Source organism: Solenopsis invicta, chromosome 6, assembly GCF_016802725.1.
Source record: "Solenopsis invicta isolate M01_SB chromosome 6, UNIL_Sinv_3.0, whole genome shotgun sequence".
NCBI lineage: Eukaryota > Metazoa > Arthropoda > Insecta > Hymenoptera > Formicidae > Solenopsis > Solenopsis invicta.
Window position 1 is genome coordinate 24,061,342 of NC_052669.1, and position 23,970 is coordinate 24,085,311.

The window sequence follows — 23,970 nt, forward strand, 5'->3', positions numbered from 1 at the left end:
TTTGCCCGTTTTTGTTTGTTCATTGCAATTACTACGTTCCGGTAATTAGTTCCGATAATTAATTAGATAATTGTTAACTCGATCCGTTTAACAAAAATTTGTTAAAGCTAAAAATATATTGTATTTCTTTTGTGAATCGCGAGTGAATCAAACAAAAATTTTATTGTAATAATAATTTTAATAATTTGCCACGCGTAAAAGAAGAATATTACGCTTTGTCAAATACATAACCTCATACATAAAAATTTACAATTTTTCGACGTTGCAGTTACAAACGGATATTAAATATTGAATGTTTAATCGCAAAAGAGTAGATACACGAGGAGGTAAAAGTGCTCAGAGCCATATTGAAGTAAATATGAAGCCGGAAGGGAGTATGGGGCTACATTGTGAGTGCAACAGCTTGTCGGCAGTCTTCTTCAGAGCTTCCTGTTTCTATAATTTATCTCTACTCTCTGCAGACATTTACCTACGTATTCTAACCGAGTGTTTTAAAGCTCTTTCTGCATAATGATGAGCGAAAAAACTCGTGTTGTATTTAATTAATATTACAAACAATGGAGAAATTAATACGTACGGACGTAAATATTTATTTTACGTAAATGTAATATTAACGTGCAAGTACCTAATTAATGTTTCCTTTTTGTTTATTAATATGCAAATGCGCAGCGGTAAAATTTCAAGAACGCAATAATTTCTCACCATTTTTAATATGACTAAACGCGAAGTACTTATCTTGCGTTTCGAGTTGTTTATTTCCCCCTTTTTTTTTTCTTTTTAACAAGCTCCGAAAGCACAGCATATTTCCGTGTAATTTTGTGCTCGACCAAAGGCTCATTAAGTAGTCAATAAACCAAAAACAAAACCCTCCCCCTCCCCGCCATTAACCGCTAATTATTGAGAGTCACCACCGTTTGTTCGAACGAAACATGAATAATTCCCGACATTCACCGGCAAAATCTGCGCATACGAAATATAACGAACGAGCCGGTCGCGCGGATTTTACATGCTATCAGCATAGAGAAGATATCACCGCACGACGAAAAATTGAATTGGCGACCGCGAGGTAATTGTTTCGACATATCCTCGCGTGAAAAAAAGCCCGGGTCGCGAGAGATCAAAATTGAAATGCGCTCGAATTGGAACGTGCTCGAATTCACAAAGCGGTAACTTGTCGACGAAAAATTCAATTAGTCGTTGACGTTTATCAATCGCCATGGATTACTATTACCCCCGTTTAAACTCTCGAATTCCGCGAATTTTTGTCTGCCGCGGAACACATCTGCCCGGAAGGGGCAGAGATAGATTCGATTTCGTCACAGTTTCAGAGCGAAATGACTTCTGTCAGAGCACTCGCCGATGATATCTCTGATCGCGTACTGTCGCCCAAACGTTTGTCGTCGCGTCGCGAAACGCAAAAACTAGAACGAACGCGGCGCGCGTAACGTTTGTTAGATCGGAGCCGCATATCACGAGGGCGCCTCAAAGAAAAATCGATAAATCGTCACCTTCGCGTGGCCGGGCACAATAAAAATAAAATCAAGATAAATCACTCCGAAGAGTCCTCCCCTTCTCCTTCTGTCTTTGCCGAAGCTCGAGGGCGCCTTGCGGACGACCGAACCGAGTGTCTTCTCCACCTCGTTTCTTACCACCGCTTTTTTTTCCCCTTCTCCTTGCGATACGTAGCGCACACCGAGTAAAAATAGCGTTTCCCATCAATCACAAGGGCGACAAACCCTACCCGGACCCGCCATATTTATGTACGTCCGGATAAATAGATAAATAAAGACGAGTAGACTCATATAATTCTCCCGAAATTTTATTTATATACGTTCCGCAAACCTCCGCGCGACTACGATGAAAAATGCACTCGTGTAATTCTACTTGACTATCATTATATTACCAATAATACATTCATCTCGAAGACAAACATTTAGATGACATTTTGAAGCACGTGTTTATAGAGTCTTTGTTCCGCGCTCAAAACTATTCTCAAAAAAGCTGTCTGAAAATGTTTTCTCATAAAAAAAAACCTAAACATAGTTTTATAATTTATTACTCGCAGAAATCGAAGATTTGCGATGATTAAAAAGAATTTTTAAATAAATAATTTCATGATGTTATAAAAAAATTATTAAATTGGACAAAAATGTAGCCCGTTTAAAATTAATTTTAAGAGACTACTCTTTTCAAAGAATCGATGTATAGAATAGAGATAATTACTAAAAATGAATAAATTAATATCATCAAAAAGTTGATTATTAAATGTTCTGGAATCTAATATTTGTAGCACGTGATCAATACGCATATTAATATACATTTAAATTGTTCACGAAATTAATTTCAGCAGATTAATTTAATCTTGGCATCGGATAAAGATCTGACTGTGGCTCAAAGTTGCATTTTCTAAGAAAGTACTGAATGAAATTACAAGCCGTACCTGACGTTCCAGACACGACGCGATTATTCTGTGCAACTTGTCATCAGACTGTCGCCAAGCTAGAAATGAATCTTATTAAAGGATCCTATCTCGCATTGCAATCAGATCTGCGTGCGTATATCGCGGCCCGAGTTCCTCCAGAAAACTGTCGGCTATAAATTAACAACCATACAACTATCTGTGAGGTTACGTATCGACGTGCCAGAAGCGTTCCAACCTACGTACTTCGTACAAGGATTATACTAAACGTCATGTCATTACCGAGAGCAGTATCACATCTCGATCGGTATTTGTAAATTATATATTCCAGAAAATAAACAAGGTAATATTGTAACTAATTCTCAGATATCATGTAAAATCTCAGATACTAAGGTTGTTGTACATATAAATGATCTTGCTGTAATGTATAGTAAATGTTGAAATACCTGAATCTTTTTTCTACATAATTTGCAATGTAATTTCCATTATTTGTGCCAAGGAGAGAGAAAAATCTAGAAATTTTCAAAGTAAGATTATGCAGTCAAAAAAATTTATGCAGACAAAAAATAGCCTGGAATTTTTTTCTTTTAAGATTCAAGTCATCTTAATGACGCATTAGATTTTTTTTGATAATCATAAAAAAGAAATACTCTTATCTAGTTTATATTAAAATATCCGTGAAGCAATTTGAATTGATTACACTCAGCGTCCCAGATTTATATGATAATCGTGATTTCAAATACGATACAATTAATTCGTATTCCGAGAGCCGCATCCTTGACTTTGCATTCACGTCACCGGCGAGCATCACCGTGGCGACTATAATGTAACTCCGTCAACCAACTACGGTAATTAATCCAGCGGTAGGAATTACAAGCCCCGAAAGGGACCGCCCAGCAAACGCGGGTGCACAGCAAAGCGGGCGAGCGGCACTTGACGTTGTGCATCGCGTCCGCGAAATCTCTCAACGTTATACCGTCGTTACGCATTCGAGGCACGGGTGGCATCACGTGTGTATACGTGTGTATAAAACGGACAGTCGTATAGGATTGCTGCACGGAGCGAAACTCATCGAGTGAAGCAAGGTGAGCTGGTTTCCAGTGCCGGCCGGGGAGGGCCTCCTCCTCGCTCGGCGCTGGTTATTTAAAAGTTATAACTTATAACAGCGACCATTAAGCCCACCGCTGCCCCGGCCGGACGGCTGCATTCTGCCACGGCCTGGATATCTCTCCGTGAAAAGGCTGCATTCTGCATTCCTTACCGACGCGCGCGCGCGCGACGACACGATCGAAAGCCTACCCAAGAAAACGTATCCGATTGCCCATAACTTCCTGTCCGTGGCAGTTGCCCGAGCTTAAATCTCTTTTCCATTCGGAGACCGATCCTTCACCGTTTGCAATCGTGCAAGGAAAGGACGTGATTTTTTAAGGAAAGCGACTGTAGCGAACGAGCGTAATTCGGTGTAACAAAGGTTTCTCTTCCCTTTTCCGTTTTCTTCCTTTCTTTGTTCCTTTTCTTTTTCGGCGAATTCACGATGTCATTTGTTTGGAAGAGAAAATAAACGAGAACAGTTTAACTTCTAGTTAATCACTGAGACATTTACATAGAACAAGTGAAGTTAACTATAAATCAATATAAAAACTTTTTTAAAAGACAAAATTTTAAGAATATTGTAGACAGGTATCGTACATTTTTGTTTTGGATTTTTACGCTTTCTCAAAAATCTTATTAGACACACTCGTAAACATCGTCAGGATACCTGAGTCGTCCATTCAATTTTCAACGCCTGCAGCAATCTGTTACTTTTTCACTCGACGACATGTAAACGTGTATCACAGCGTGAACTGCACCATTAGGGTTCTTAGGAAAAGGAGAAGGGGCTTTTGCTAAATTTTAATCGTTTGTTTCCAACAACGCCCAGAGATGTGTCTATTATATCACTGATAGATGAATAGACTTCATATTGCAGAAAATACAATATAATATAAAAATAAATATAAAAATATATATAAAAAAAAAAAAAAATATATATATATATATATATGAATGTATGAATGTGTACGTCTATCTTTAGCATAAATTATTATCGACACGAAGTTTATTTCGGTTCCATAAATGGACCTATTATGCAGATAAAAACGTACTTAATGCCTCGATAGAAGCCTTTAAAATCAACCGTTTAAAATCAATTCACGTTCAAGCAATTAATCGACACACACCGCTTTCTAAGTCCGTAATCTTAGGAATAATATTTATCTAGCGTATTGATAACGCTATTCATAAATCAATTCGCAGAATACCGGCTCGTTAAGTTGTATTAGTATCACGTTTTTTTCTTTTGAAAGCGATAGCATGTCTTTGCAAGATCAGATAACCGGTTTTTATTCTGGATCCAGCTATGTGCTACACTTTATTCGTACGCCATAGCACATGTATTATAGTAATTAAAAACTTCAATCGGTAATTTACTAATTCTAATTTTCAATAATGTACTTCTAATTAATCTGCTTTACAAGCAATTTATTAACTCGAAAGAAATAATTCTTTTTTTTAAGCGTTACGGAGTTGAGATTTCTCATTTACCACCTTACAGAAAAAAATAAATATTCATCGTCGATCGAAGATAGTAATTAACGACATTAATTAACAGTGCACAGACTTTTAATTTTAGAATGCTTTCCTCAATGCCATTCCCATAATTATGTGTGCAATGTGTTCAATAATATAAATACGATGTGGGTCATGCTGTAATGCGATTCGTAAGAGGAAACGCAAAGATTTAAGAATACGTACATTTAAGAATATTCGACAGAAGAAACAATCAAAAAAACCAAAAATATCTGAGTTACAATAATATTCGCTGACAAGGAGTGGCACAGACGCGATTTCATGAAACTCAACAGCGCCGTCAGTCGATAAATATTTTAATCCAGAAGCACCCGCTTATCTTCTCGAGAAAGCGCAAAGAAAAAAACCTGAAGAGATGATTAAAATAGAGAAGATTCAAACGCGGCGTCCTTAATGCCTCGAGACAGACGGAGCACGTTGCAGGAAGTATAACGAGTAAGCCTGTTTCATTATACCACCGTCCGCGCAACAGGAAAAAACTTGCAAAGGAAGAGGAGGAGCAGGTAGACTTGAGGGTGATCGAGGGTAAAAGTATCCTCGAACCGGAGGGAAGAGGGAGACCCTCTGACCGGAGGTATACCTGATCGAGACCAACGTGAAAAAAAAGAGAGAAGGAAAGAGAAGAAAAACGCCACAATGGCCAGGGATGATATTATTTGTCGAGTCATCTTGCGCGCGTTCTCTCTCGAATGGAAAAGCGGAAAGAAGAGAGGCGAGCACGGGGCGTTCATATATGTACGACTTGTTTTGCGTACCGTATAAACGACGTTTCTCTATGTTCTCTCTTTTCCATATGTTTTCACGCGTTTGGTTACTCCATTGTCGATTAATTTTCTTCCAACCGACAAAATGAGAAAAAACGAGAGCGGGGAGAGAAAAATCGAAAAAACTACGTGTCCGAACACGTTTGGAAATGAAGGAACAAACGATTGAACGAATAGTGAATATTCCAAGGGCTCGCTCTTTTAAGAGGACAACGTAGACAACGATGAATAAGTTCGACGACCGACGCGGGCGGCGCGTCGAATATGAGAGGGAACAATCGAGCAATGACAGCGCTTTCCCTTTGGAAAAGTCTACCGCTACGTATCGAATGCGCCGGAAAAGAATTCCGAATTCTACGAAAAAGAATGAAGAGAAAAACAGATGGTGCGAAGGACTCCGTCACAAATGTAACTGTGCATAAAGCATTTAATTATCTGCGCTTTTATAACAAAATTGTTATATAAATAGTTAAAAAAAGAATTTATAGGAATGCCATTGGTTTAATAATTCTTATGAATTCAACAATATAAATTTTAATTTCATTGGATGATTAATTATCGTTTCTTCATGAGAAGGGCATTACAAAATATAATTAACCAGACCTTAGTTTTCTTTACAATGCATTCCACATTAGATTTTTCTCAACGATTCATGTTAATTATTATTACGTAGCATATGTCTATTTAAAAGGAAACTTGACTTGTACCATTGAGAAAAAATTGATTTCTCTCGGAAGTGAGACCTTGAGAAAAAAATATCTATCGGATCGTAAAAGCTTTCCGACATTCTTCCGCTCGCTTCTATGGACCACCGGACGTGCGACGTATTAACTACATGTCAAACATGGTTTTTACGATCGCGTTAATGCGTCGCCTTGCATTTAGCACGGGGGTACGAATATCATTGGACCGGGGCTCCCATGAATGAGGGACAAGGTTAGAGAGAGTAATGATTGATCTGAATTAGTTTTAATGATTGTCGCGATGCAAAATGTGTCTCTGTTTGCATCAACATGTTTGAAAACCTTTACGGAAATTCTCGTAAATAACCAAAAAAGTTAACCGATTATAATTTCAAGACTGTACAATATAATAAAAACTATAGTTAACCAATTAAAAATAATATAAATAAATATATGCAGGTACATAAACGCATAATAAAAAAAAAAATAAGAGTTATAATAAATTTATGAATGGAATTATAAATATCATTTTAAAATTTTAATACATTCCTTATATCATTTTTATTAAATTAAAAATAAATAAACTATACATAAAGATTCTTTTTTAATAAAAGCTTTGTGTGGTTTTATATAGCTCGGGTGAGAGATTTAAGAATATTATGCGTCTATTAAAGAAATTCATGCTTAAGTGCACTCAGGTGTGCATATTTCTATGCAAGAAGCTGTAGCTTTAGAGTTACTTTTTTTACGGAGTTTTGAACAATAATTTATTTCGAATGCGATAAACTGCAAGCGTGTCAATAAAAAAGGCGTAAAACATGATGTTAACAGAATACTAATTGCCAAACAAGCTTGCCACTAACTAAAGTATTAATTAATTACATCCACTCGTAGATAGTTCGCGAATAATAAGCTGTAGGATGAAAGAAGGGGAGTAAAAGGAGAGAGAAACAAGCGCATTAATTAGCCTACGTCGCCTAGCTGTGCTTTAGCAGTAGCGAACATTGCAAGTATTCGTACAGTGTTGTAACTGTGATTTTTATGAGAGCCAATATGTGCGATATATTTTTTTATATCTCTAAAATTGTATATTTATATGTAAAGAGTGTCTTTATACACACAAAATGTTATTACATAATTGTTACATTTTTTGCAATTGAGCTTTTATATCAAATTTAAAGGAATCTATTAAAAATTTAAATTTACTCAAGTTTCTCTATTAATTATCTAAATTTTGACAAAGTCCAAGATTTCCTGTAAAATATGCATTATCGGAATATAACGCAAATTGCACGATTATTAAATTTTTTTTATTTTATCGAGCAAATCTACGGTCCTGAGATAGCAGAGTGACACAAGAACACGTGTATCCGCACGTGTGGTACAGTTGCCGCGATAAAACATAAAACGGACGCCTCGGCGCTTTTTTCCTTCCCCAGATTGTCTCCGCGTCTCACCCTCACTATCGTTTTTTCGCCCTCGCGAAATCCAATGGGACCCACACGCTGCTTTTGCTTTCATCTCACCGATAAACGCGTCCGTATCTGTGCAACGCAGTCAGAATGATAACGCAGATAAATCACGTGGAACGGCGGTTTCTCACAGTAGCGAAATTTGAGAAGTTGCGGCGAGGGCATACGACAAATTAGCCGTATTTACGAAGTTAGCATATTAATAACGCTAATCAAGCACATTTGGGCATTGTAAATGTCTTAACGTTCGTTACGCATGAGCATACTTCGTATCGATTAATGTTCAGACGTTAAATGCTTGTACGACTGCTTGCGATAGACCGCTTTCCCGATTTTTTCTTTTTAAGAGTTCGAAATCACGCCATACGCACAACAATCACGAAATTAAAATATGTAGAGAATTAAATATATCTGCACGCTACCATAAAAAAAAAAAAACATTTTTGCTTGCCTACGTAGAACGGATATCGCGCTGTGCAGTAAATGCTAGCGACACGTAAATGTCGCTTATCTTCCGCTTGTGCGAGCAGATACGCCGGCATTCTCCCGGGACTGATAAACGTGTTTGATTGCTACGCAGATAGCGGAGTCGCGGATTTCGCGAGTAGCAAGCGACGCGAATACGCGCGCCTTTGCAAATACGGAGATTTTCCACTGTGCACCGCCGGTGGACGAGTGGGTACATACATAAAAGACGAGTGGCTTGTCATTGGCCGGCGCCATTAACATCTCTCCGCGAGAGAGTTCCAAAGGTCCATAAATTAAAACGAATTCGCCGTACACAAAACGTGCTAATGAAGCCGCGAGAAGGATGTACGGAGCTAACACCACTGTTTCGTTTTTTTTTTATGTCCATCCCGCAGACGATTAACGTGTTAAACGTAGCGAAAAATGATCTTGCTATTCACACCAACGTTGACTATTGTAGAAAAAATTTGTTTTAATATCAAGATGTTTAACAGAATTCCTAGAATTTAAAAATAAATGAATCGCAATTTTGCTCGTGCAAGCTTTAATAATTGATCTATTTGTCTGTTAACTTTATTATTTGGACAAAAACAAGCTTCAGTTATTTAAAGCAGAGTTGTGTATTCCCGCGTAAATGCATAAATAATTTACATTATGCATAAACAACGTATAAAATGTTATCCATGTAAACTATTAACCTATAAAAAACCACGGAAGATTTGAGAACCTGATAATATAATGAAAATTTAATATATCATTTTCTTTAATTTTTTTATTTTAAATATTATATAGAATATTTTTATTATTAATACATTAAAATCAGATATATTAACAGTTTTAATTAATTAGTTTTTTTTCTGTATTGTGTTCTGTATTATCCAATTTACAATACTTCATACATTTCACACGTTTGTATTTTCATGAAAAAGATTCGTGTAAACATCGCGTATTGTTTATGTAAGAAATCCGTGTAGACATAATCTTGAAATATATGACACAACCCTGATTTAAAGATAAAAAAATGTGTGTCAATAATGGTACGATACGTAACAAGAGAGGCTGTTCTTGAGATAATTCCAAGTGGACTTTACCGTGACAGAATCTTAATTTGCGATTCAATAATCGAGAATGTTCAAGTAACTATTATAATAAGCAATTACGCGCCATTGTCGCGAAAGAGCCTGAGACACGTCAAGAGGAAATCATACATCAACGAGCACAAGGAAACGTAATCACGGTCACGCGGCATCGTCGATTTTTAGCGCAAGAATGTCCTTTGGAATTTTATTCATTTCTCTTGGCCGTTCGGACTCCATTGGAGGAGTTCCCTCCACCCCTAAACGAACAAAACGCATAATTCATCGACCATAAATCCAATGGCGGTCACGTCGCGGTCCTCGCAAATCAGCTCGCCGAAGTTCGCGAAATAAATTACGATTTCACGCGGATTGTTGGAATTTATGATTATGACGCTCTATACACGCCGGTGACTCTCTTTCAATAACTATTTTGCCTAATAAAAACCGAATAAATATAAACGTTTTATTTTGATTCTTCAATGGTGCGGACGAAGAAAAAACGTTAAGCCTTTTCAAGGAAGAATTTCACACAATTGGTTAGAGATATTTACGAGTTATGAAGAATAAAAGAGAAATTAAAATTTTACGATGCAATTAATGCGATTTGTTATTCAAAACTTGAAAGGATATTTGCCTATTATAATTGCTACTAAAAAGTGTGAAAAATAGCATTGATTCGCAAGATTTTATGCAGATGAGAAAGAAAAAGATCGCAAAAGTTTCATATGATCCAGAAAATTTGAATCATCGTGGGAAGTAAATAAGTTGAAAGCGTAATCTCTGAGGCGGTTGTCCGTGGTAACCCCAAAAATGTGAACGAGAGTGAAAAGTAAAGTTGGCGAAAGAAAGAGCCTCGCTAATGGCGCGTCTTCCATCGTCGGAGTTCTGCCTGATTTTGCCGCGGCTTTTATGTCCTAACGCTTCGTTCTCTACACAATACATTTCCTCCCCTTTAAAGTAATTCGTTCTTACCTAAAAGCGCTGCATTTTAAATCGCGTCAAGAATTTGTCACGATTTCCGAATATCAATGAAACGACATACGGCTTGTGTAAAACGATGCGCAAAAAAGCTTAATCGGGAATTGCTGCAAAATCATAATAATATCCCGTGATTATAACAATGTATTTATATCGTGTAATACAGTTATACAATTATAATTACAATTTTTTAAAAAATTTGAAACTTCTAAATCATTTCTATGTATTTAATTATTTCACGCGTGCGACCGAATTCTGTAATAAATAAAATTTTTATATAAATCAAATTTTATTTTGTATCTGCCTAGCGTAATACGACATTGTTCAATGTTTCCTTCATTTATAATCACGAATTGGAATTTGACACGTGTGATAATTTATTGAAAGTTGAGAGATCCATGTCAATTTTATGATCAAAAAAATTCAAACAAAATCTTTCCAAAGTTCTTTTCCCCATCATAATGAAATGATGAGAAAATTCGGAGATCTTTCTCGTTCCGTTACGACAATAGACATAAACCACCTAACGCTAACCGCCTTTTTGTAGAGATCGCGTTTAAAGTCCGCCATTGGAAAAATTTTCCAAGGGCTCAACAGCTGGCACTCGATAATTGGTGGCTCCGAAAAAAAAGCGAGGGGTGTTGCATGAAAGGTAACGTTCAATGGCTACGTATGCCGTAATTACTGACCGACCAACCAATAGTAGCCTATCATTATCTATCTGATGTCTAGCCTTCCTATTCGATAACGCATGATACGCGGTCTCTATAGTAAATTTCTTTGAATTGAATTGCGTTTGTAAGGCGTACCCGCAATCGCCGATCGTGAAACTCGACGTACAAGCGATAAGATTTAAACATCTCTTCGAAACGCTTAAATTGTCATGAAACTAATAGCGAGTTCAGTCACTTGCGACTAAAAGCTGCTATGAGGTACGAAAAGATAAATGTAAAAAGAGATAAATATTTTAAACAATTAAGAATGTATGAGTCGATTAAGAATGTATCTCAAAAGATTATCAAAACTATAAAAACTTCATAAAATATTCTAGCATCACGTCATTGCCGGAAGACGTAACTTAATAATCTTTATCGCTAAAGAAATTTATTATCGAAGAGTGGAATTAATCTTGAGATATTTCAGGATTAGACAACTGTAATTGTATACGCGCTTCCTGTTTGTTTCCTGCAGTCAGTCAAATTGCAATTTACTCAAATCATTATAATTAGAAATGGAAATTCCACGGAATCGGAATTCAATACCCTCGTGGACTATTATCATGGACTATTATCGTGAACTATTATCATGGGCTTACAAAAATATGCGTGGCAGATGAGAGAAAGAGAGAGAAAGAAAGAAAGAAAAAGAGAGAGGGAGATAAAGCGATTCGGCATTTGCCTTGTGATCGGCCAATCACTTGGCGAGGATATCACAGTCGCTGAAAGGCCAAACCCGTTCGATATGGCAGGCGAGCGCTCGCAAGGCTCAGCCGCTCATTCCGGCGAATAAATTCAACTTTGATGTCCCAATCATCGCGCGCCGCGCGCCCGACCTCGTAATTATAATCGAATTTTCGGGACGAGTCGAGGAAGAGCGAATCGATCTCGCTCCGGTCAAGCGGGAGAGAGAGTCTCGCCTGAAAACCCCTCGCGCTCGCGCGCGAACCGGATTCTGGGAAGTCTTAAAAGCAGTCGCCGACTCTCCCTCTTTTTTTTTTTCTTCCGCTCCCTCGCGACGCACGGCCGCTCGCTCTCCCGTAAGGCTGTGTGCTCCACGTACCGCCGCCGTACGGTTATTTTTGCGGGATAACGAATTGCAGGGGTGCGTCGTGTATCATATTACGAGCGGCTCTCGATTTCCACGGTTAACGCGTCTCCGCGACACCCATTTTTATCGCCCCGTGCTACGCGATGAAGAAAATCCGAAATACATATTCGTGAGAAGGTATTTTCGATTTTTTTTTCTTTTTTTTTCTTTTTAGTGGATCTTCGAAATCGCCTTGACCTCGCCGAGACATCGCCCGTTTCGATTTAATCTCACGTTAATTCAATCGTTCGCCGCGACTCGAAAATCTGAGATCACCCTCTATCCGTCTCGTTAATCATTCGATCACGAGATTGCAAAATAACGAGATAATGTGGCCCAATAACAATAATAGATCCGCACCGATAAATCAAGCTCGTATCAAACTCGCAAGAACGTCTACGTATAACCTGTCCAAAAAGTTAAGCGCGCTTAATACGTAAAATACGATCTCGTCTCCGAAGGGTGAATTAAGACTGACGTGAATTCATTAACTGCGAATATCAAGAACTCGCCGTCGTTTCACGAGCCCCGTCTCGTCCTCGACAGTACGCTAAAACCAATTCACTTCTACCAACGTAGGTCAGATAAATTTACAAAGTATTAAATCAATAGATTTAATAACATTAAATGTAACAAATATATTAAATTTAAAGTAAATTAGTTTTTTTTATAATGCCTGTTGGCATCAGTTAGATTGAATTGTTCGTTACGATTCAATTTAAGAGCTGTGTTCGAAACTGAAAGAACGACACACAGTTTGAAAGAATTACACTGAGGGAAAAAAATATCTTACAATAATAAAATTATTTATTCGATAGCTTATTTATTTGCAGTTTCAAGTTTCAAAAATTTTTTAATTAAAATATTTAGACAAATAAAATTTTCATTTAAGTATTTTTTTTCTTGTAGTTCTAGAAAATATTTACCATTAGACTATTTTTTCATAATATTTAAGATAATTAGAATTTTTAATCTAAGAAAACAATTTGATTAAATTAAATAATATTATTAGCTTGTTGTTAAAATCATTATTTAATTGTAAAAACTGTAAAAATACAAAATTATATATTTAAGGTATGTGTCTATTTATTTAAAAAGTAAGCAGTTTTACTTAAACAAAACAAACAAATGCTTATACGATAATATGGTTTTAAGAAAATGTAATTTTGTTTTCATTAAAAAAAAAAAATGTTCTCTCAGTGTAGCAGTTGTGTATACAGTCACACAAAAAATTTTATTTTAGCACTAAGATCTACACTGTTAAAAATCAAAATTTAATGTAATGTAAGCAAATTTCAAGCAGGTACATTAAAAATATTTAATGTAAATTTAATGTTGCCAAAAGTGCACTAAATTTCATTGCACTTGCTTTGAGTTATAGATCTTAACTAAAAAAAATACATTAAATTTCATGATATTTTTAATAGTACAGCTATAACTCTCAAAGTCATTGTCAATAATTAAAAATGATTTTTTTCCCAATTTCCTGATTTAGAAAAAGATAAACCGAGATTAATCAACATGGTAGAAACAGTCATAAACGAGAGCCTCTCAGTTGCATTCCGCATGAGAATTAAATAATGCAGTTGCGCAGACGATCAGGATCGAACGCGCTCCAGTTTTCTCTATCGAAAGTTACGCCCTCTATTTTGTTCAACTATTTGATTGCTACTTGCTGTAATATGGAGAAAACGCGACCGCGCTTGACGCGATGCAATTAAGACACGAGCACGATCGCGCGATCGATGCGATTTCGCGTGAAACGAAGCGCGCACGTTTATACTTGATCGGAGATGATCCACTTACATGAAATCGCCTCCTTCGGGATGTCGCTGAGCGGGAACCCCTGCGCCTCGAAGATCGGCCTGACACTGTCGCACTTGAGCCCGGCGGCGTTCACGGTCGTCGTCGTCGTCGTCGCAACGACGATCGTCGCGACGGCGACAATCCACAGAGTCGTCATGGTACTCGTCATTACTCTCGCGACGGCGACGTCGCTCGTCGTTGTCCTTCCGCTCCTTCCGCGCGCGGAAACGAGACGCGAGCAAAGCGGATCGAGACGGAGAGAAAGGGACACGGAACACACACGACTACGACGATCTCGGCACTGTTATTCCGCGGTATGAACGCCGGCGTGCTGTTGCCGTTGCCGGCGACAGGACGGAGAACGTGACGACACTGACGCTAAACGACGCGGTTCGTGCACTCGCGAACGCGCGCGTTTCCTCTAAACCTCGTAACGGTCGCGTTGCTGACGGCGAACCGGTGGATTACTCTTCGCAACACCGGAATCGGACGTGAACACGGACGCCAACGATACACCGACCGCTCCGTCGGCGCGAGACGCACTGACTGGCACTGACTGCGGCGTGAGGCGAAGTATGTGCCGAGGCACGCTGACGAACGGCGCGCTTGCGCTACACGGTAACTGCAGGTTTAAAACGGCCAACCAGCGAGAAGAGCACCCCGTGGTGCCAACCTAACGGTGTGAATCGGACAGTCGATAACCGTGCGACGTTACCGGCGCGTCGATAACGTCGCACGGTTATCGACTGCCTGCAAGGTCAAATAACACATTACCTTCTAAATAAGTTTTTGAAAAAGTATAAAATAAATAATATTGTTGAGTAATTTAGTTATAAAAGAGAAAAGGATGTTCATAGTTCAAACGTGCCTCGCTTTTCTTAATTTTCTTTCGCGAAAGGAAAATGCGATGCTCGAGAAAACATTTTTGGAAAAATTAGACTGTTAAAAATTATTATTAACTGTCATTTTACGTATCATTTTATCGTTTTCTTATACGTATTGTCAAGCTAAAACTTTATTTTAAATCATATAAAATTTATATTGCGATTAACGTCGAAGATTTTACGTGTAAGGTGGCGTTACAATGCTATACCTGTTGCTTTTCTTATGCTAAATCTATTTAACGGAAGAATTTTGTATATGTATATAATTGTCGCGACATGTAACATAACATGGAAATAACAAATCAATAATAAAATATTCACACATTATGCCTCTTTATCATGCAGTCTTGCGAGTTTCCACTTTTTTTTTACCCAGACAGTACTGCACAATATTTATGATAATTATTCATAAATATTTATTATTTTAAATATTACATAAATAATTTTCAGATATTTTATAAATAAATTAAAATATAAGAAAGACAAAATCATAAAATATTTAAAACGTTATTAAAATGCAAATTACCTATTTTGTACATATTTTATAATTATTTTTATTTGATATTTACATTCAATCTTTATAATCTGCTCAATTTAAAATCAGAAAAATTTGTATAAAATATTTTGATAAATATTCATAAAATATTCAAATAATTATATATCATAAACATTTTATAAATCTCGTATAAGTATTGCGTGCTGTCTGACTATCAATCCATCACTTTCATCGCCTAAATTAATAAAAAGATTCAAGGTACTCACAGATGTCATCGAAGATAACCTCGGAGATGTCCTGCAAACGAACCTGATGATGCCTCCTAGATTTCGTCGTCGTCTCACGCTTCTTCGTCGCACACTCGCAAGTCACACTCGCGAAGACGCGATCAAATCAGTCGTTGTGATACAATCGCGATTAAACACTCTTGAAATGATATATACAATGTATCACACGGCACTCCTTCAACGAAAAACTCGACCATCGACAACTTCGTACCGACGCCTCGACGGCCTCGCTACGTCGTCGCCGTCGTTTGCACATCGCATGAATGACGAGAGTCAATCACGTTTATTCTTACGGATTTAATCTCGACTCATCGATGTCCCGAAGATGACGTTGAAGATCCCTTGATGTTTCCCAGGCTTCGCCATCCTCTCGCGTTTCCCCGTCGCACACTCGCAGGCAACACTCGCGAAAACGCGATTAAACTAATCTGCTGTGGGCCCCGTTCATTCAGTACAAGGTGCCTGAGGCCAGTAAAAATCGAGAACGCGATCAAATCAATCGTCGTGATACAACAATAGCAGTAAACAATTCCGAAACGATGTAACGGCCAACATTTCACACGGCACTTCTTCGAGAAACGTCGCTAACTTCATACCGACGCTACGGCACGTACGTCGTGTCGTTGGCGAATCGCGCGAAGGACGAGGATCAATCACGTCCATTATTAGGGATACTGATTCACTTCAATAACGATTAGACTTTATCCTTCCTCCCGCACACGAAAATGCGTACTTACAACGCACAGCTCGCGCTGAGTGAGCGAGCCGTAGGATAAACACAAGCGACGGCCGTAGAGGTGACTCGGCCGCCGGCAGTTGCGTAGCCGGCGCGGCGACGATTGACTCTCGCCAATTTCGCACAATTCGTGAAAGTACCCGTCAGTACCCGCGCACGGCGTCGGTATGAAGTTGTCGATATTCAAATCTATCGTCGAAGGAGCGTCATAACGCATCGGTCATTTCGTTTCGGCATTCAATCGCGAGCGTCGTATTATAACAGTGAGTTCGATTGCGTTTTCGCGAGTCTTCCCTGCTTATGCACGCGACGAGGAGGTGCGAGACGACAACAAAGCCCGAGATGCATCTGATTCACTGGCAGAACAAGATCATCTTCAGGGCATCGGTGAGTTTAAATGTGTTGTTCGCCAATGACGTGTCGTAGCGTCGGTATGAAGTTAGCGACGTTTCTCGAAGGAGTGCCGTGTGAAATATTGGCCGTTACATCATTTTGGGATTGTTTACCGCGATTGTCGTATCATAACGATTAATTTGATCGCATTCTTCATTTTTGCTGTTCTCAGGCACCCTGTATTGAATGAACGGGGCCTATTGCAGATTGGTTTGATCGCGTTTTTGCCTACGAATGTGCGACGGGAAAACGCGAGACGAAGGAGAAACCTGGGAAATATCAAAGGCATCTTCAAGATCATCTTCGGGGCATCGGTGAGTCAAATCAAAATTAAAGCATCTGTATCCGTAAAGATGACTCTCATCATTCACGTGATTCGTGAACGAGGGCGACGACGTGCCGAGGAATCGGTACGAAGTTGTCAATGTTCGAGCTTCTCGTCCAAAGAATGCCGTGTTACATTGATTACATGTATATCATTTCAGGAATATTTAATCACAATTATCGTATCATGATGATTGGTTTGATCGCGTTTTCGCGAGTGTGGCCTGTGAGTTTGTGATGGGAGAGCGCGAACCGACGACGAAGCCTAAGAGAGGTCAGGGTACTTTAAACGTCATCTTCGGGGAATTGGTGAGTTTGAGTGTGCAGTCAGCGGACTAGAGACAACTACCACCCACGTTTTTGTGAATACAAAAAAATTCAACTTATAAGAATTGCCTTTTAAAATGTTGATTCATTCGAGCACTGTTTTAATTCTTTACTTCTGTATTTATATTACAGAATCAATGTAGCTATGGGGCAGATATTACATCGATGGAATTGACAAGCCGAACAGCTTGAGAAGAGGAAGAAAGACTTAGAAGAGGCATTGGGCACCAGTGGAGCAACTTTACGGCAAGTTCAAGAAAATAGATTATAAGTTATTAAAATATCTCTTGAACAACTATTTTATTTTCTTTTTAATATATGTTTTTAATAATATTATTTTAAATACGACTCTATTTTTAAATAATAAAACAGAACGTACAAGATTATAAAATAAAGTATAATAAATATAATTATTTTGTGTATTTATAAAAAAATGAATCTTTTCCATATTTATTTTTGACACATTTGTTTGTTTTATTACTTAAAAACTGGGTCATATTTAAAATAACATTAAAATTTTAAATATATATTTAAAATCAAATAAAATATTTAAATATATATTATTATAAATAACTTCTTATGACCTCTTTCTTATTTTAAATGTTAAATAAGTTTCTAGAATCTAGTTTATATTTTTTATTTTACATAAATCATATCAGTGATTTTACCGATCTCTGTTAAAAAATAATTAGAAATAGAAGCAATTTGAAATTTTATGAAAGTTTATTCTTGTTTGTTTGTTCTTTTTTCGGACAATGTATGATTAAGTCAATAAATATTTAATTCTAATGAAGAATAAAAAATTCAACTCATAAGAATTTTGTCTTTTGAAATGTTGATTTGTTCCAGCACTGTTTTAATATGACTTCTATATTTATGTTACAGAATCAACATAGTTACGTGGCAAATATAACTCCACTGTTGCGCATCGAGTCTGTGAGTAATAAATTAATTTTTTTAGTAAGTAGTAGTTGACGGTTTAAATAAGACATGATTAAAAGATAAAAAATTATTCATCTCGTAAGGGATTGTCATATAAAATTATATTTTTATCAAACTAGATTATATCAAGTTACATAAATAATCATAAATTAGTTATATTTCTACAACACATTTTGCAAGAAATCGGAAATCAATAAGTTTTTACTTCGATATCAAATATCTGCGTTATAATAATTACATCTTTTTTAAACTTTATATAAATATACTTAATAATTAATCTTTATATAAATTTATAATTAATAAGTGATCATATTACTGTATATTAACAAAAAGAGATAACATCATACGGGAATGATAAGATTCCCCGATAACGAGAGATCAATTATCAGACTTAAAATAAAAACCGTTAACTGCCTAATTGCGATATCCAAACTACGTGAACTATTAGCACTTGCATAAACTTTGAAGGCACGACGAAACTAACGAGGTCTCACTCGTTAAAGACTCGTTACATTCTGGACGGAATAGCAGATGCGCGTAGCCACAATGTCGGTAATGCACATGCAATGGCAAACTGCCGAAATTAGATTCTCGTTAGATTACATTTTGTCTTTCGGTCTGGAAATATTCGCTTTAACGATATATCGAGCTCTCTATCTATATGTTCTTTCATTTCAATAACAACCTATTGCCAATTAATATTGATACCATCTGGCACTCAATACAAATACGATATCATCGATATCATGCTGAAAAGTAGAACGTATGAAAATAAATTAAATACTGATCGTGAAAAGATAAAAATCCTATTTACACATGAGGCTGTAAAAAATATCAGCGCACACAAAGGAAAAATTTGCACGCTTTTAAAAATTGATCAGTTCGATAATTCTTGTTAACATTCCAATATTAATTATTTAGTATGCATCAAGGCACGAATATATAACGGCACTTCGTCTATTATTAGAATTTACATTTTAAATTATCTTTCATAATTAATTCACACTTGATTCGTACACTGAAATCAATAAATGTAACAGTTTTAAAGTCGACTTTGCATTTCTCAAAATAGTAAAATAAAATGGAATGACAATATTTTCTCATTGCACAATTATTAAAATATGAAAGCTCGTTAGTTATTTATCAAAATTTTAACAAATAAAAATGCAACAGATTGCTAAATTCGATTTAGCCTACATATACGTGATGGTGCTGTGACATAAAGGACAGGCGTTTATGTTAACAACGTCGCGTTCCGTTGCGACGTGATGTCTGCAAACTGTGCAGATCCACGCAATAGTGAGGTCCATCAGTGGTTTACCCGAGACGATGCAACCTGGAAATCTAGTCGAGCAATTTGGGCACGTGGTGCACCAGTCAGGTACCAGGGTCTCGCAGTTGACGCATTCCGTCTTGTTGTTGCGGGAGTCTTTCGGAATGTGCTTCGCAAAGATGTCCACCGCCAGTTCTTCGTATTCCTCTTTCTTCGTCTCCGAGATCGTTTCGAGCCCTTCTAATTTTATGAAGGCTTTTGAACAAGTGGCGAACGCATGATTAACGGCGCTCGATAGCGCCAATAAACAGAAGATGTCTTCTACTTCCAGTATGTCTTCGTAGTCTCTCAATCGGAGGGCGGTTTTCATCGCGGCATCGAAATTGCCGTCGTATAGCTGTCTATGCGCGAGCAAAAGGAAGTGATACGCTTCGGCGCCTCGCCAAGCATTTTCAATAATCTTAGTGTCCTCGTTGCTTTCAGAAAGACCCATGACGACGTTGCTGCGACCGCCTTTTATCGCTGGAACGCTGTTGATGTGATCCTCGATCAGCAACGCTGCGAGAACGTATATTTTCTTCACGCGCAAAGGATGTGACTTTGATCTGGCTTGCTCCTCAGCCAGATGAAGCAGTAATTTAGCCGCTTCCAGGTTGTAGTTTGCCTTTTTGTATAATTCGATCGCCTGTAGACGCTTACCATTTGATAACAAATGATTAGCATATTTATTCAGTAGCTCGCCAATCTGTGCCATCTTGTAAGTCTTTGCTAGTTCGACGGCTTGGTCCCAGTGATTCAGACGTACGCATGTATCCACGGCCAGCTTTACATCTCCGTATTTAATGTAAGCTGCCACTGCCTGCGAGCACATTCCCACCGAAGCCAGCATTCTTGCCACGGTCTTCAAGCTGGAACTCTTGTCTGGTAGCTGATCTACGGTTGTTGCTAACTGAACGAAATCTTCGAGTTTGTAATAGCACTGGATGAGTTTCTCCAAATTTCTGCCCTTCTCGTAATACTCTTTTGCGCTCTCCCAATTTTGTCTTTCGGCGAAGTGATCGCCAATTTTGTTGTACGCGTGCTCCATCTGCTTGTCCGAACCACCGATGCCCATCTTCATAAGCTGTATGACCCGAAAGTAATCCCCTAGCTTTTGGCGCAGCGCGACTGCCAAGTCTCTTCTGTCCATGTCCAAGTACAACTTTTCGGCATCGTCGAAGTTACCGAGAAACGCTGCAACCTCTGCTTTCTTCAACTGATCGTTGTGCACATTCTGTAGTCGCTTGATAAACTGTATACCCAGGTAATCCGTGCAGCGCACCATGGCGTTCTCTGCCGTTTCTAAGTCTAGTTTCGTCAACGCTGACTCGGCTAGTAAACGCCAAAGACGCGGGTGTGGATTATCCTGGATAAAATTGTTAGCCTCCTTCAGACCCACTTTGGCCAGCAGCTCTCTCGTGTCTCTTAGAGATTTCACTTCCAAATCCACGATCAAGTCCTTTCGCGTTTCATCGGCTTTCAGCATGAGATCATCCAATAGAACGCAACGTATCTCCAGGTCTTGAAACGAACAAATATATCCGGAGCAAGATATAGGTTCTTCAGGATCTAATCCTCTTAAAACATACATCCTGGTTTTCTCCATGATCGCTAGGAGTGAGGGATTATCTCGCGCCCAGCACATGGCCCATACGTCCTTCCTCTCAAACTTGGATATATCCTCGCCCGTGTCCCCGTCTCGCGAATTGGGTGTCTTCTGAGGATCTAGATCCAACATAGTGAGTATACCGTTAGCATCTAAAATGGAAACGCGCGTAGAATCGCAATTAATGGCAATTCTGTGCAGTTTGCATGCAGTATTGTATCGATGTACGAGCGTTATCTGCGGTAGAGAGTATCGTTGAATCATCCCCGAGTCCCGGCCGACCAAGAGAACTTTCTCGGTGGCATAGACGCAGCAAATAGGATCCATGGTCGCCTTCATGCTGATAGGAGTCTCGAACGAGCCATCCTTGTCCAAATCCTGGATGACCTCGGTCACGCCGGTCGGCGTTTCGTCCACGTGATAGATCTTGTACTTGCGCATCTTGCTCGGATGCAGCGTCGAGTTGCGAGGCGATCGAAAGTTCCATATTAGAAAATTGTTCTTAGATGCAGCCACGACCATGTTGGTAGTCATAGTAAGATACAACGGCTCCAGATCTAAGAATTTAGAGTCTATCGGCGTGGCAATGGTATTGCAAACGAGAAGGGCGAATTGCTCGGTACCTTGAGCGGGGTCGTTTCTCACGGAGAGCACGCAGTGCTCCCCGTGCGAAGCCATCGATATCAGGGATCTTACGTACTTTGTACAACAGGTGTTACTGCTCGTGTTCCAGAACGTTACACAGGTGCCGTCCTTACCAATCTTCTCGTTCGTAAAAACGACTGTGTTGCTGAAGTATGTCCATTTATAATCCAGACGGATGTTTGCAAAGTATATATGAGAGTCAACGGATAAGGCAACGCGGAGGGAACCTTGCTCCCAGGTGCAACACGTTACTTCTCGTCCTGGTATCTTCAAGGTCCTCATGTGCTCGCCAAATGGTGTATAAAATTGTATAACGTTCATATCTTTCGTTTCCCCGTTATTGAGCATTGGCATCATTCCGGTTATCGCCAAGAGAGAGCCACAGCTGTTCCAATTGCACCACGAGGCAGTCATTCCAGTCTCTAACATAATTGGATTGTCATCGCTAGTATCTCGCATCAATACTATTCTACCATTGCGATAACAAATAGCCAGAGTAGGACAGTCCATGGCAACGTAGCCATTTCTTCCATCATACCACTGCAATGCCACTATGGTTTGATACAGAGAGGTGTTCGAAGGTATGTTTAATTTCGTCAGAAATACTCCTTGATTGTTGTAGAGATGGAGCTCTCCATTTTTCAAACCAAACAGAAGCAGCTTTCCATCTGGGGACCACTGCACAGCAGACAGAGACACATTTTTCAATTCTTTACCCCAGATTCTATTGCCATCGACAGAGCCAACAATCACGGCTCCATCTTCGTAAACTATGCATATTTTTTGACCATCACAGCTCCATGCCATACCTTTTACCACAGATTTGTTGCGATTGTTTATCATCTCCTCATACCATGAGCCCTTATACAGCATCCAAACGATAATGACGCCGTTCTGATCGCTCGAGGTCAACTTCTGATGCTCCTCATTCCATGTCACCACTTGAACGTGTCCATTGTGGCCCTCCAGAGGCTGATTCATGGTCAGATTGCTCGCTGCGGCCAAGCTCCGAGATTTCCCACCACTATGTGATCCATTGACGTTGGAATCCACTCGTAATACTTTCAGGAGACCGTCTTCTCCTCCAACTGCAATGTAGCCATCCTTCTGATTCCATGCTATGCAGTTTAACCGAAAGTTGTTTGGTATGGAAATCTTCTTGCTCAGATAAACAAACATTTCTGGTTTGTGTCAGTCACTCCAGGGATCTTTTACAGAATTGTCTTAAAGCTCTGAAATCAAAGTATTTGATTTATAATAAACTGCAATGAATTTAACAGGACAATAGCTTCTAACCAAACAAGAGTGATTTACAGGCAAAAGTTATCAAAAGACACATTTTCACAGAGTAATAATTTCACACAGTTCCACGTGACGTGGCTGCAAGAAAACGAGTACTGTATTTTATCGAGGGAAACTAATATTCGAAGCGAGCTGTCAAAGCTGTCATATTTTTGATAATAAATATTTGTCAAGTTTACCCTAGCAACGAGAACGACGCTCATAACAACGTAAGCCGCCATCTCTACAACGTGGACATACACTACGATGCCAATGTGCAGGTTAGATCTTCGCGAAAGCACATCGCACAACTGTTGGCACAGGGACACTTCACTTTCGGTATAACTCAATCTTAAAACACTCGCTCGCATCAAAAACTCGTACAACACAAGACGACGAAAATGCAAGTTGACATACGCTACGATGCGTTACGATTACGCACTGTCCTGCTTGATCGACGATTAGCCGGTACTGCGTATTATAGCTGCGCATGCGCGGCGTCACGCTGCTACGCAGTGCCGGCTGCCGCCGCTAGCGGGCAGTCAGTCTGAAGGTTAGGCGGCAGGCGGAACGGTGCGTAGTCGCGGCGCATTTCAACTCGCATCTTCGTCGTCCCGTACGAGTTTTTGACGCG

The 23,970-nt window shown here is 38.8% G+C and overlaps 2 protein-coding genes and 1 long non-coding RNA gene across 6 annotated transcripts in view; 1 reads left to right on the plus strand and 2 right to left on the minus strand.

Annotated features, from left to right (window-relative positions):
* LOC105200548 (glypican-6) overlaps window positions 1–16,323 on the minus strand; it is a 136,500-nt gene extending 120,177 nt beyond the window's left edge. The window contains exon 1 of one of the 3 annotated variants that reach the window (XM_026134382.2): window positions 15,750–16,323. Coding sequence is in view for 1 of the 3 variants with exons in the window: in XM_011168169.3 (XP_011166471.1) it covers window positions 14,104–14,272 (169 nt within the window). In the remaining 2 variants the exon portion in view is untranslated. Of the gene's footprint in view, window positions 1–14,103; window positions 14,667–15,749 lie in introns of those variants that run through there. The other 2 variants (XM_011168169.3, XM_039450900.1) reach the window with 2 other exon arrangements.
* LOC105200546 lies at window positions 16,323–17,934 on the plus strand. The gene is made up of 4 exons (XR_850977.3): window positions 16,323–16,893; window positions 17,072–17,213; window positions 17,385–17,532; window positions 17,683–17,934. It is a non-coding gene; the product is annotated as an uncharacterized LOC105200546 (long non-coding RNA).
* Window positions 17,935–18,571: 637 nt separating this feature from the next.
* On the minus strand, window positions 18,572–23,854 carry LOC105200545 (WD repeat-containing protein 35). 2 transcript variants are annotated; one of them, XM_011168167.3, is made up of 2 exons: window positions 23,537–23,854; window positions 18,572–23,287 (listed from the first exon to the last, which is right to left on the minus strand). In XM_011168167.3, the coding sequence occupies exon 2, from the start codon at window positions 23,232–23,234 to the stop codon at window positions 19,686–19,688; it is 3,549 nt and encodes a 1,182-aa protein (XP_011166469.1). In that variant the 5' UTR covers window positions 23,235–23,287; window positions 23,537–23,854; the 3' UTR covers window positions 18,572–19,685. The 2 variants fall into 2 exon arrangements, with proteins under 2 accessions (XP_011166469.1, XP_011166470.1); XM_011168168.3 differs by lacking the exon at window positions 23,537–23,854 and adding an exon at window positions 23,370–23,530.
* Between the last annotated feature and the right edge of the window lie 116 nt (window positions 23,855–23,970).